Source organism: Crocodylus porosus, unplaced genomic scaffold, assembly GCF_001723895.1.
Source record: "Crocodylus porosus isolate Cpor-Errol unplaced genomic scaffold, CroPor_comp1, whole genome shotgun sequence".
In the NCBI taxonomy this organism is placed as follows: Eukaryota; Metazoa; Chordata; order Crocodylia; family Crocodylidae; genus Crocodylus; species Crocodylus porosus.
The window spans coordinates 5,227,258-5,239,692 of NW_017728906.1; the positions used below are offsets into that span (position 1 = coordinate 5,227,258).

Below are 12,435 nucleotides of genomic sequence, written 5' to 3' on the forward strand. Positions count from 1 at the left end.
TGATTTAAGTGGTGTGTCTTGACTTACGAAGAAAGATTTAAAATGTCTCTGTAGTTCAGCTAAGTAATGACATGATGCCTATCTCAAGATATTTGAAATTAGAGGGAGAAAACCTTTTAGGATACAAATGAGTTTGATTTTGAAATAAAGGGTTTGAGATTTTAAATTGGGTAGATTGAAATCTAGCTATCAGAAAAATGTCTGAGTGACATTTTCAACACAAGTGGAAGAAATTCCAGTCTACCTGTAACTCCTTAGATTACACTATGGCACATTCTTCTACTGGGACTAGAAGAAAGACCCATCAACTTGTTAGGTCTTTCTTCTCTGGTAGCTGAAAGACTGACTTTAACCAGTTGATACTGTAGCTCTGGAATGAAGGAATTCTTAAAAAGCATTAACCCAGAGTACCCCGCTGTGTTCTGCTGTTGGGAGTGAGCTGCAGATAAGCTGCTGTACTCTGGTGATCATGTGAGTTATGCTTAACGGGCATAATTTAAAGCAATCCTGTGGGTGGTATTAGCCATGGCAAGGATGGTGTAGAACTGCCTTCCAAATCATGTTGTTTCGGGCGACTCCTTTGTGGGGCATCATCATACCTACTCCTAGTGCACATGTGCTGCAGTCTCATAATCTGGGTTATATTCCTTACTGTTTAGGTTCCCCCAGTACTTTGTTCTGCCTGCTTGTTGCTCTCGGTTTCAGACTCCTATTTTATACCATGTTTCCTAAATATTTTAACCTTCTTTCCTAGTATTAAAAAACCTGCTGTAGTCTAACTTGGGGGTGGTGACCAAGATTTGGTCTATGGGGCTACCAGCGGGTCCAGTATTTGGTGGCGAGGGAGCAGTGGCAGCATTAATTGCCACGGCTCCCAGAGCTATGGCAGTTAACAGTGCTGCTTTTCTTCCTGCCACCAAATTTCTGGATTTGTGGGGAGCCCCAAAGCCAGATGCAGCCCCGTGTGTCAGATTGGGCTTGTGGGCTCTGAGGAGTTGGGCACCACTGGTCTGATTTGTTTACGAAACTTCACTGCTTTTACTAATTGTGAAAAATTCTTCTACACCTCTGTTTCACATATTGTTTACTGGTTTTATTGTGGTAGAACCTAGGAGCCCCAATTGATTCTGGCTCCCATGGTGGTAAGCACTGTTCAAACAGCTTGGGGTGCAGGGGTGTATCCCTGCTCTAGAAAAGAGGGAATGTTACAATTAACTCCTTCCAGATTTATCAAAGATTACTTGGTGACCTCTGGAGACCTGAGCTTCACTCCCCAATAGATGAGGGCACCCATTACCGAGGGTATGTCTGCATAGAAAAATGGCCGCACTAATCTAATCAGGGTAGCATGAGTAACACTAGCAGTGGCAGATGCTGAGTTTCTTAGCATGTGCTAACAATAAGGACAGAAACTTTCCAGGTACTCTTGGTAGGTACTGTGTTGCCTGCAAGTGCCAAGTCAGTGCTGCCACGTTTTCACTGGTATTGCTACTCATGCCCATCCTCCAGCCGTGCTTCTTGTGTAGGTAGCCTGCTTCCTGCCTTTCTTGCATGCACTACAAGAAGTCCACCTCCTTCCTCCGCTCCATGCACAGCATTGCACCCCTCTTGTATATGCATGACTTGGGCATCTCCATTCCCTCCTGCTGTGCTGCTCTGCACCCAGCGGAGAGGTGGGGAGTGTGGAAGCCACAGGACAGCAGGGAAGCCCAGCAAACCAGGCTGGTGCGGCAAGAGCAACAGCATAGCAGGGTGCAGTGCCAGCCATGCCTGGGGCCCATGTTCCACATGCTTAACCCTTCAGGGAGTCATGTGCAACCTGCGGGCCACCAGTTGGGAAGCCCTGTACTACAGCACTGTACATCTGCTCTGTTTTTCTGATTGTTTCACTTATTGAATTAATTCAGCTCTCCAGATGGCTTGTTTGCAGATGCTTTCCAGAGGGGTTTGGATAATTGAGGATATCCTGTAGCTAGATTAAGCTACAATCACACCTTCATTTTGCTGTGTAGACATGTTCTTAAACTACCATCACAGATGGCAGCCTTGTTAGCAGTTTTAGGACATTAAGGATTGAACAGACGATGCAGATTGAGTCTGTTTTCATCCTGAGATGTGGTCTTTCCATAGGAGATTGGAGCCACATGGGGAAGATTGGGTAGTTTTACATGTGCAGATCATACTGCATCTTTGTTGTGAATATAGGACTCTGTCCTCATAGCTGTCAATCTAGTGACTTTCACCAGCATTAGATTCATACTAAAAATCAAAATCTCTGGTTGAGCATTACTCATAATCATTCTTTTCTTCTTCCCTGCCAACCCAAGACCTTTTTTGTTATCCTCTTCTAAATGACAGCCAAGAAAGGCTGGATTCTTCCCTTTGTGCTGAAATAACGATTGATAAAGACATATCTCCTTTTAATAAACCCCATACCAGGTGAAATCGGGTCACAGCTTCCTGAAATCCAAGCTGCACTTCTGGAGCTAAAGCATCCCAGAACTGTTTATAAATGTAAATCCTGAAAGTTGAGAATAAACCGGTGCAATCCACTGCTTTTTCATGTTGTTGATCTTATCAGTGGCATTTATAATTAGATTGCACCCCCACCCCTGCATTTTTCTGAAGTATCTAATTCAGGAAAATAATAATCCTCCTAAAACTGGATAATGGAAAGAGCAGATAGTGAATAATTGTTCCTTTTTATGATTTGGATAAACTCACAAAAGTTAGTGGGAGAGCTTAAATACATGAAATGTAAATTTTATTCATAACACTTGGAAAAATATTTGAAAAAACCCCATAACTATTCAGCGCTTATAATGCCATTTATAATATGGCTTAACCTTTTAAGAAGGAAAAAGTAGGATTTTCAAGAACCTCATTATGGCTATCAAGTAGATCTATAACAGTAGTGCCCTTTACTTTGAAAAGAGAATTTGGAGAGTGGGTAAAGTCTAATGATTGCTGTAAGTAGTATTTAAGTACACTTACCATGTACTGATCACACTAGAGCAGCACTAACTTTTAACTCGTTTCTTTTTAGGAACAGTATGAATTGTATTGTGAAATGGGATCCACTTTCCAGCTTTGTAAAATCTGTGCAGAAAATGATAAAGATGTGAAGATCGAACCTTGTGGACATCTCATGTGCACTTCTTGTCTCACAGCATGGCAGGTATGGTCATAGTTAAATCTGTAGACGATAAGTATGGCTTACCTTATTATGGTCTTTGTAGTTTGCCGTTTACCATTTGTGTTCATCTTTTGCTTGCTTTCAGTGATGTCATTGTCTAGGATACTGTTTTTAAAAGATAAAACTGATACTCTTTATGGGCTTAATCCTTACACGTGGAAAGGTTACACAGGAGTCCTTAGGATCTGTGCCATGTTTACTAGTGGCTGCATTTGCTGACTCCTACTAATTGTAAGCCATTGCAAATGCAAGATCCAAAGAGGAGAAGATGAATACTGGTCAGGTGGTTTCCACTCAGCAAAGGGAAATATGAGGCCAGGTGGCAGCTGAATGTTGTATTAGTGACAGTGTGAAGTTTTATGATGTATGAGGTGTTTTTTGTAAGGTTCCCTTCTGAGCCATTTTCTTAAATAAAAAAGGACAAAATGCCATGGATAGCATTGTCAGGTGTCCCAATTGCTGATCATGCACCCTTATTGCCACCTGATCACGGCTGGCCAAAAAACCCCCAAACAAACAAACTTGTAATCTCTTAATGATTAGTGTCTGAGTCACAAAGTAAAATCCCACCTGTCATAGTGTTTTATTACTGGGAGTCTGTTGGGCTTAATGCCAGTGAAGGCTGACCCCATTCTCTCACTTACAGAAGTTAAAGTGCTAGCAAAAGTGTGAGAATTCCAGGTGACACAACTTGGGGAAGTTTTATCTAGCACCTACATCAGTTGTCTGGAAAAAGAGGACAGTTGTTTTTACATCAGCATGTGCCCTGAATAATCAATTTGGCTTTAAAAATGAGAAGTGGAAAGGAGGGTCATTCCTCATTCAAGATCAGTAGAGCTCAAATTTTTAGAGCCATGGGCCAGGTGCTTGCAACCCAGCTGCACCACAGGCCACCACCCTCCTCTTACAGAAGGGAAGGTAGGAAGAGGTGGCTGCCAAAGTCGGATGTGGGATGAGTTGGGGAGGATAGAAAAATAGAATTTATCTCCATCTAGGGGAGGGGAGAGTAAAACAGTACCTACCATAGGGGAGTTCTCAAATACCATTTGAGTTGGTCTAGTAAAAGATATCAGATTTACTCAAAGAACCTTGTAGCTACAATGGGGCATACTTTTCAGATGCACCTGCAAAGAAAGAAGGAAGACTCAAAAGAGAAGTGCTAATTATAGACTGATATTTACACCAGCATGACCCCATTAACTTCCCTGCAGAGTCTTCTGGTTTACCCCAGCCTGAGATCAACACACAACCTGCTATTTTTGTCATTCTTAGCTGAAGGGTAGTTGCTAACTCAGTAAAAAGGTAGCCCCTGGGTTTCTCTTCCATCATTAGTAAAGCTGAGCAAAACTCAGGATTTTCTGTTTGGAGGGAAATAGCATCTTTTTTAAATTTTGTTTTGGTTTGAATGAAACAAAATTTTGCAAAAGTTACAAAGGAGAAATTCTAGAAAACTGTTTGAGAAACACTGACACCGGGGGGCTTCTGCAGTGAAGTATTCTCTGCCCAGGCTTCGCCCTTGCTCAGAGTTTCTCCTATTGAGTATCTGATTCACTGAACAGCTGCAGGGTGTGGGGGACTGTATTTCATTTCAGAAACAACCTGTGATTATGGGATTATCGGTTTCATTGAGCAGCTGTTTGGGATCCCTCTGGTTAGAGCCAAGACTTTTAGGCCCCCAGCTCTGTGGCAAAGAGCCTGGAAGTGCTGGCATGGCTTGCTACCCTACAGCCATGCACAGGCCCTGAAAATGCCAGGTGCCTTGACTTGGGCCGTCTGCCAGGAATACAGGCTGGGTTTGTGGGGGAGGTAGTTTGCAGGGAGGGGCCAGCATTATGTTGGATCTGCCACAGGTTCGTGAAACCCACAGTATTTCAGGCTCAATGAATTAGTATCTCCCAACCATCTCCAGCAACTCCATTTTTAGTTTCATCAAACTTCCCTTGCAAATTTAACTTTTGTATAATTAATGAGGATGAAGAAACATACTGTAGCAATGTCAGTTGTTACTGGCCGCTGGTGGGTTAGTGTTTAATTGCTGTCATAATGGCTCATTAGACATGCCTCAGGAGAGGTTTCCAGTTCTTTTTTTCCCTTGTAGTGAAACATCTGTGTTACTTAATAAATTGAATAAGCAACTTCAAATCTGAATAGAATGCTAAACATGATACAAGATAATTTACCTTTGTGGAGGTCAGTTTGCAACAGTCTTTCACTCTTTCAATTTAGTTTACTGCTTTTTCATAAGACAACAGGAAAAGTGTAGCGTTTTTACCCATGAGTCTTCCCCTCCTCACCTCCCCCCATATAAATGTGTTCTATGTAAAAGTATGTGTATAAACGTGTGTAATTCTTGCTGCCCCTAGTTTAGGATCTGCTTAATTTTTTTTAAGTAGTGTTTTAAACAGCATAGCTTGCAAACATGCATATACAGATGGATGCATCTTGGGATGGAGGTTTATCCATGTAGAGACCTCTTTCTTTTCACTTCACACTAGAGTTCTTATTGCTTGAAGCATGCACTTCTCTCCTTTGGGCAATTTATTTTTGTGTTACTAGACATATTTGAGAGAGCTTGGTGTTATGGGAAAGGTGGTGATAAATTGAGAGTCCCAGAATGGGGAAAAGCACAGGCAAAATGAAGACCTCCTTGTAATGCCCTTTCAGTAGATCCAAATTTATTCCAATAAGCTACTTCTAACATTGTGCAAAGAACTCTGAGGACAGATTTCTGTAGACTTTATAATGGAAACCATTCCTTGGCCATGCAGTTCTATGGGTTCTCTTCTCATGTGTTGAACGATGATGTCAATTGTCGTGATTTTCTTTTGTGCTTTTGAGATGTCCACTATGAAGCAGATTAGTTTCATTTATTTCACATGGGCAATCCATATTCAATGCAGACTGAGATGAACTCAAACCAGCGATTTACAAGTCAGTGTGCTGTGCATCTCTGTTTTCTGAGCTGATTTCTTTCTTTGGAATGCCATTTTTGCTTGTGTTGGTGTTATATCAAATAAATGTTCTTAACTAACTGCTTTTTAAGCTCTTCAAAAATTTTTTTTATTTTGTGGCTTAGGTTTTTCTACTGTTGTTGGTTGTAGTCCAAAAATGTGCAATTTTGATTTTTAGGGCATGCATATATGTATGTAACTACCTGAAAACTCATGATTAATCCCATTGAATTCATTGAGACTATTTGTGACTAAAGGACCTATACCTATAAGCTTAAACACCTCCCTTAATGGAGGTATATGTGCTGAATTTATAACTGTTGTGTACATGAATATCAACATTATCCATTTTTAATACTAATTTTTTGCTTAAGTTCACCAGTAGTATTCACCTGGGATTACTTACTGCTGTAGCTTATTAATGTCTTTCTCCTATAATCATTTGCTGAAGAGTTTGACTTGAAGTTGCCCCTTGAATAGTTGGAGTATTTAGTATAAACTGTTTTCCACTACTGAATTTGGTAGATGGTGGAGAAACCTGGCTAGTAGTTACACTGCTAGTTGCCTTAAAATAAAATGTCAATCCAGTTAATCAAGAATTGTATGGGGGGATACTGTCTCAAAAACTGTGAGAAACTCAATTTCACTCAGTTTTAGGTAACTAGTTTCTTTTCTTGTTTCCTAAAGTTAAAACTAATGTTTAGTATCTTCACCTACAAACTTAAATTCAGTGTGAAGATTGCAAAAGGAAATGCTAGAGAAAATAATGGTAGGCATGAGACAGCACCACTTATTGTCTGCCCTAGAGGCTCAGTACATTGATTAGACTATAAAGCATTAGTCAGGGTAGTAAGCTTGACATACCTAGGCAACAGTAAAGCAATTGTCAGATAAAATAAGGACTGTTCTTCTGTCCTGTAAAACACTGAATGGAGTTTGCTTGAGATTTCAGGATAGTTCTCCTTGGTTACAAGTTACTATTAACAGCTTACTTTTGACTAACTCTTTGATAAACTAAGTGATGTCATGTCTGACATGTCATGATATGATTTGTAAATTTAAATTAGATTTATTTTAACCTCAGATCGGACTTCTTAAAATGCAGTAGCGGTCACACATGTATAATGCTTGTCAGTGCAGGGGTTTTTTTTTCCAATAATTCTTGCTACTTCTCTTGAAGATGTGATCTGGTTTAGACTGTTATTAAAGGACCATTCCTTTTACTTTTATCATCAATGGAGTCATGTGATTACTCAGGTAAGGTGAGTAAAATCTGCCTCTTGGAAAGCCATCTGGCAAGCTGTCTTGCAGTACTTATACGTGTATTATCAAATAAAATGATGTGATGCAGCCAAATCATGCATAAGAAGTTGTTGATTTCATTTTCTGTAGAAATAACAAATGGAAAATCTACTGTTCCTTTGATTGCTAACAATGCTACCAGACATTACCAAGAATTGCTTTTTAGATGCTCTTGTATATGTCTGTAAACAGTTATTGAAACGTGAATCTAAAAGACAAAATGTAGGCCTCTTGTCTTTATAATTCTTATTTTGAGATACCAATCTATTATTTTGATTTGTTTAAAATTTAATAGTTAAAATTAATTTGTAATCGAGACTTTTTAAAAGATAATAAGTTTATTCTTAAATGTATCTTGTGTTCTATAAGGGACCTTATTTTAGACGAGAAATGGCGTCTAAAGATTTTTGGGGGTTTTTGTACAGGAGTCTGATGGGCAGGGATGCCCTTTCTGCCGCTGTGAAATCAAAGGAACTGAACCAATAATCGTGGATCCTTTTGATCCAAGGGATGAAAACTCAAGGTGTTGCAGTATTATCGATAGTTTTGGTATGCCTATGCTGGATTTGGATGATGAGGATGACAGAGAAGAATCCTTAATGATGAATCGCTTGGCTTCAGTGCGAAAGGTAATTATTCAAGCATTGCATACTACCAAATGAGAACTGTATACTTGTCAGCTTGCTGTAACGAGTGAGGTACACTTCGACATCCCAAGTTCTGGAGCTATTTGAACAGGTCAGAAAAACACCACATACCTTCATCAAAACAGTAGAATGCTCATATCCCTGAGCATCTGTCGGTTCCTTTTCTGTGTTTGCCTATAATGCCTTTTGTTTATCTGTAATATCTAACACCCTCCCAAACCTCTTGTGTGAAAAGTAGTTTTTATCAGTCTCTACTGAAACACTGCCTGCAGCTGGAAATCCAGTCATCTCACGTCTCTGGAGTCTTTCTCTTACTAAAAAATTCTTAATTCTGTAGCACCATCAGTTTATGGTGCTCATTGTTATGACAAAGTGAAATGCAACAGATTTTTAGCAATAATTAGTTGATTGCAAGAACACAGAACCTGAAATGCTCTTAATATAGGGTGAGGGGTGGGGTTGCAGGTACTGCTTGTCTTTGGGACATGGGTTGAAAATGGGTGTGATCACTTACCTCATGGCACAGGGGCTGGACACAAGAATCTCTGCTATAGCATGATAATAAAAAACAAGCCGTCAACTGGATTAATTTATATATCCCATGCTCAGCTTCTGTCAGTCAGTTGTTTTGAAACTATCTTAAAAAGCTTTCCAGTTGGTTTTCAGTATTGCATCATAACTCTCATTTTGCATTCAACTAAAGACAGCCACTAATCATTTGGGCCTTGCAAACTACAAGCATTGCCTCTTCCAGGTGATTGCGGCATCTCCCCCTTGTTTGCCTGGAATTGAAAGTGCAGAACTCTAGAGTGAGTCAGATGAGTTTCAGCTCTCTACTCCTGAGCTGGAGGGTGCTGCCTTACAACTGTGTTATAATTTCCTTACCCAGGAAACTCTTGTGGAACACCTTACAGGTTTCCACAGAGACGTTTGGAGTGCTCTTCAACAAGTTTGCCTTTTTCTTTTCTAATCCTCTCATGTTCAGTTTTCCTTGTTGGACAGTGTTCCTTTTAAGCCTATTATGCAAGATAGTTTTCTATATGGATATTCTTCATTTTGCCTGTTCTTGTTATTCCGAGTGTTTTTATTATGCATTTGCTGCTGTATGATATCTATATTGCACAGTGTCACTTGAGTTATTAGTGATGTAAAGATGAGATGGCAAAATCATTCTTTTTTGGCTTTTAGCCACTGGAAAATCAAAGCAGCTGCAGTCACAGATCAGGTGGAAGCACTGAGTTGAGCATCAACAACACACTCATATGATGCTACAAATAAGAACTTGCCACGATGTCCTATAGCATGTTTAAACAGGTTGAAGTAATGGCATTAAATTCTCCAAGGCACAAAAACAAAGCCCTTTGGGGAAGAAGTACAAATGCTTCCAAAACTTGCTTTGTCCTATGAAAGAATGAGTAGAATAAGTATGGCCACTCCCATGTGAGATTATCAGTGTCATAAGGTATGGCAAATAAGTAACATCTAATGAGCTGCTGTAGCAAAGACTGCAGAAAGATTCAGTAAAATTACCATGTCCACCATACCCTACCTGTCCCCTATAGAATCGTAATTCTTGAACTTTTCCAAAATGTACTGATCTTTAGATCACATTAGAGTGAAATTAAATGGGAGAATGGTGTCAGAGCCTTCATTCAGTGTGACCCAAGACTAAGATATGTCTCTCAGAAGATATGCAGTGGGGCAGCTCAATCACTACTTACAACATTCATCTTCACCTTAGTATTTTGTTGCTCTAACTGAGCTTTTCTAATCTCTTTCTTTTCTCCATCTTCTTTAAATCCATGCCATGAAGTTTGCTTTATAAATCTGTATGATAAAAGATTAGGTAAACATTAAACAAAATTCTGTCTTGTTATATTTAAAATAATATCCCTGTTAAGATATTTAAAGACTGTCTTTATTACTCCTTAATCTTTATCACTCCATTGTTCCAATGAGTTGAGAGTAATCTGCCATGCTGTCTTGTACAAGATAAGGCTTGATGACTTGCATGTTGGTTTGGGCAGGGTGGGAGGAAAATTTAGCTCAAAATGCATAGTGAGTTTTTGTGGGGAGCTAATAATTTATATCTATGAAGCTAAGACAGTTGTTTCATCTGAGTAAATATGTTATCTTTATAGTATACCACAGGGAAGGCACCAGCAATATTATAACTCCATGCATATTTAAATAGCTCATATCAGTGCACTGCAGGAACATTTTCTGCTGCTAAACTATGTGAAAACTTACCTTGTCTGAGGAATTCTGCAGTTCTCTGGAATTAATTTTATAGCTGTCTCCCTGCACCAAAAAAAAAACTGGCTTTGATTCACAACATTGTCCTCAGATTACTTATGAGAAGTCAGTGAAACTGAGAGCTGCTATTTGTCATGGCCAGTCTCATTCCATAGGATGAGTAAGCATGTGCTTAATGAGTCACAACTGAAAGGACCTGGTTTCTCAAAAATCTAATGTAGAGGTTTGGGGTTTTTTCTTCTCCTTGAATTGATAACATCTCTGTTTTGGGCAGTATAAAATCAGGCTTAATTATGATGCTGTTTATCATATTATCTGATTATAAGTTGATTCTACATACATATCAACCCCAGATTTTCAGGTTTAGGTAAAACAGCTTTTTCCCTGATTTATAAGTTGGTAACTACAAATAAACACTTTGAATTACTGTTGCCCATAATAAAATCCTACAGCAGATCAGATAACTAAGGAAAGGGCCCAAAAGTACTAAAAGTACTACATAACATAAAATTAAAAGCTGACTTGGGAAAAAAATGGTTCTACTTGGGAGAAGGAATGAGGGAGGGAGACTTACAGTCAGAACAATGCAGTATATGCTTAAGTGGCATAATACTTGGTTTCAGCTTGGTGCATGCAATATAAAAAAGAACATATTTGCCAAAAATTGGAGCAATTATCTAAACCAGGGCTATCCACTTCTTGGCCCATAAGGGGTTAAATGGGTTCCTGTCTGGACACTATTCTCCCCATTTACAGGGTCATTACCTCAGCTGGTGAAAAAATACTTAAGGACCTTGGTTTTTTTTTTTTTTTTAAGTCTGCAAAGCTCCGTGAAAATTATGGAGCTGCATAAAAATTGTAAAGATTAACTTTTTCTAAAAATTGCTTCTTTCCTCCCTGATACAACTCTGACTGCTATCATAAAAAGTCAAGGACTTAAGATTCAAATTGCACCCTTTGAAAAATGTAATAATAAAAAATAAAATAAAAAGAAAATCAGTAGAGTTACTTCATGTGGCAGAGTACAGTTGAGGTACTCGCCACTCCATGTGAGCCACAGCAGGCTGGAGAAGTCCTGCAAGGAGGTCAGTCAGGAGACAAACCCCATAGCAGTCATTTTAAGGGGGAAAGCATGTGGCAGAGCACCAATGGCATACTCTCAAGTTAAGGGGTGTTACAGCTTTGTGAGCAGCAGGGAAAGCCTCTCTCCCTCTTTGAAGGGCAGCCTCCCACCTAATTACTGTATTAATTATTTAACAACAAGGCATGGCAGGCAAGTAAGGCAGGCAGCTTGCGCAAAGACAAGTGGGTGGCCAGCACTGCGATCAGGCCTGGGAGTTTGCCCCCTGTCACACTTCAGCACTCCAGTGCCTTTCTGATATAGCATAAGGAAAAGGGGACACTTGTTTTTCATATACTGCAGTTTAGCTGACTTGCACATCATTTTCAAAACTTTAAAAAGTTTAAAAAAAAAAATTAAATACATATGTCTGGTAGGCTGGCATATCTGCCAACGTCTTATTTTACATGGCTCTTTATTTTTACTTCCCCTTCCCCCTACCCTTTCTCTTTTCTTTCCTGAGTCCTCAGAGAAAATAGTACAATCTGTGCCATCTGCCTTTTCGCAATTACATTTCAGTTACGTCAAGATGGAGGCTTTGACTTTTATTGCTTCTTGTATTCAAATTTACATGATCACCAGTTACAAGCCAGTTAAGATTAAAGGTGAAGTTCACTGTTTTAGTGGTTCTTTTGCCAGGCTAAAAAGTCAGAGGGAAATGCTTGGTTACCAAGTTAGTCTCAAACCTGAAAGGTTAGATTTTAATAGGTTTTTTAAAATGCATAATAATTTGTATATGATAAAAGTGTGTTTGTGTAAATGATGCATTTTGTTGGTCTGACAGAGAGAGAACAAATAGGCAATTCTGTTTACGCAGAGTTATTATGTTGTGTTAAGCCCTCCTACAACCTTGAAGTTGTTTCAGACCATATTAATATTTCTAAGTCAGTCACATTTCAGAAAAAAGGACTTACTCTACATAGCTATATTTCTACTTGAGTTAATAAAAGAGTACCCCCTCCT

At 39.3% G+C, this 12,435-nt stretch overlaps 1 protein-coding gene across 1 annotated transcript in view; it reads left to right on the top strand.

Moving 5' to 3' along the window:
- CBLB (Cbl proto-oncogene B) overlaps window positions 1-12,435 on the top strand; it is a 181,242-nt gene that overhangs the window by 120,246 nt on the left and 48,561 nt on the right. The window contains exons 9-10 of the mRNA XM_019557095.1: window positions 3,047-3,178; window positions 7,875-8,078. Of these exons, the coding sequence (XP_019412640.1) occupies window positions 3,047-3,178; window positions 7,875-8,078 (336 nt within the window). The remainder of the gene's footprint in view (window positions 1-3,046; window positions 3,179-7,874; window positions 8,079-12,435) is intronic.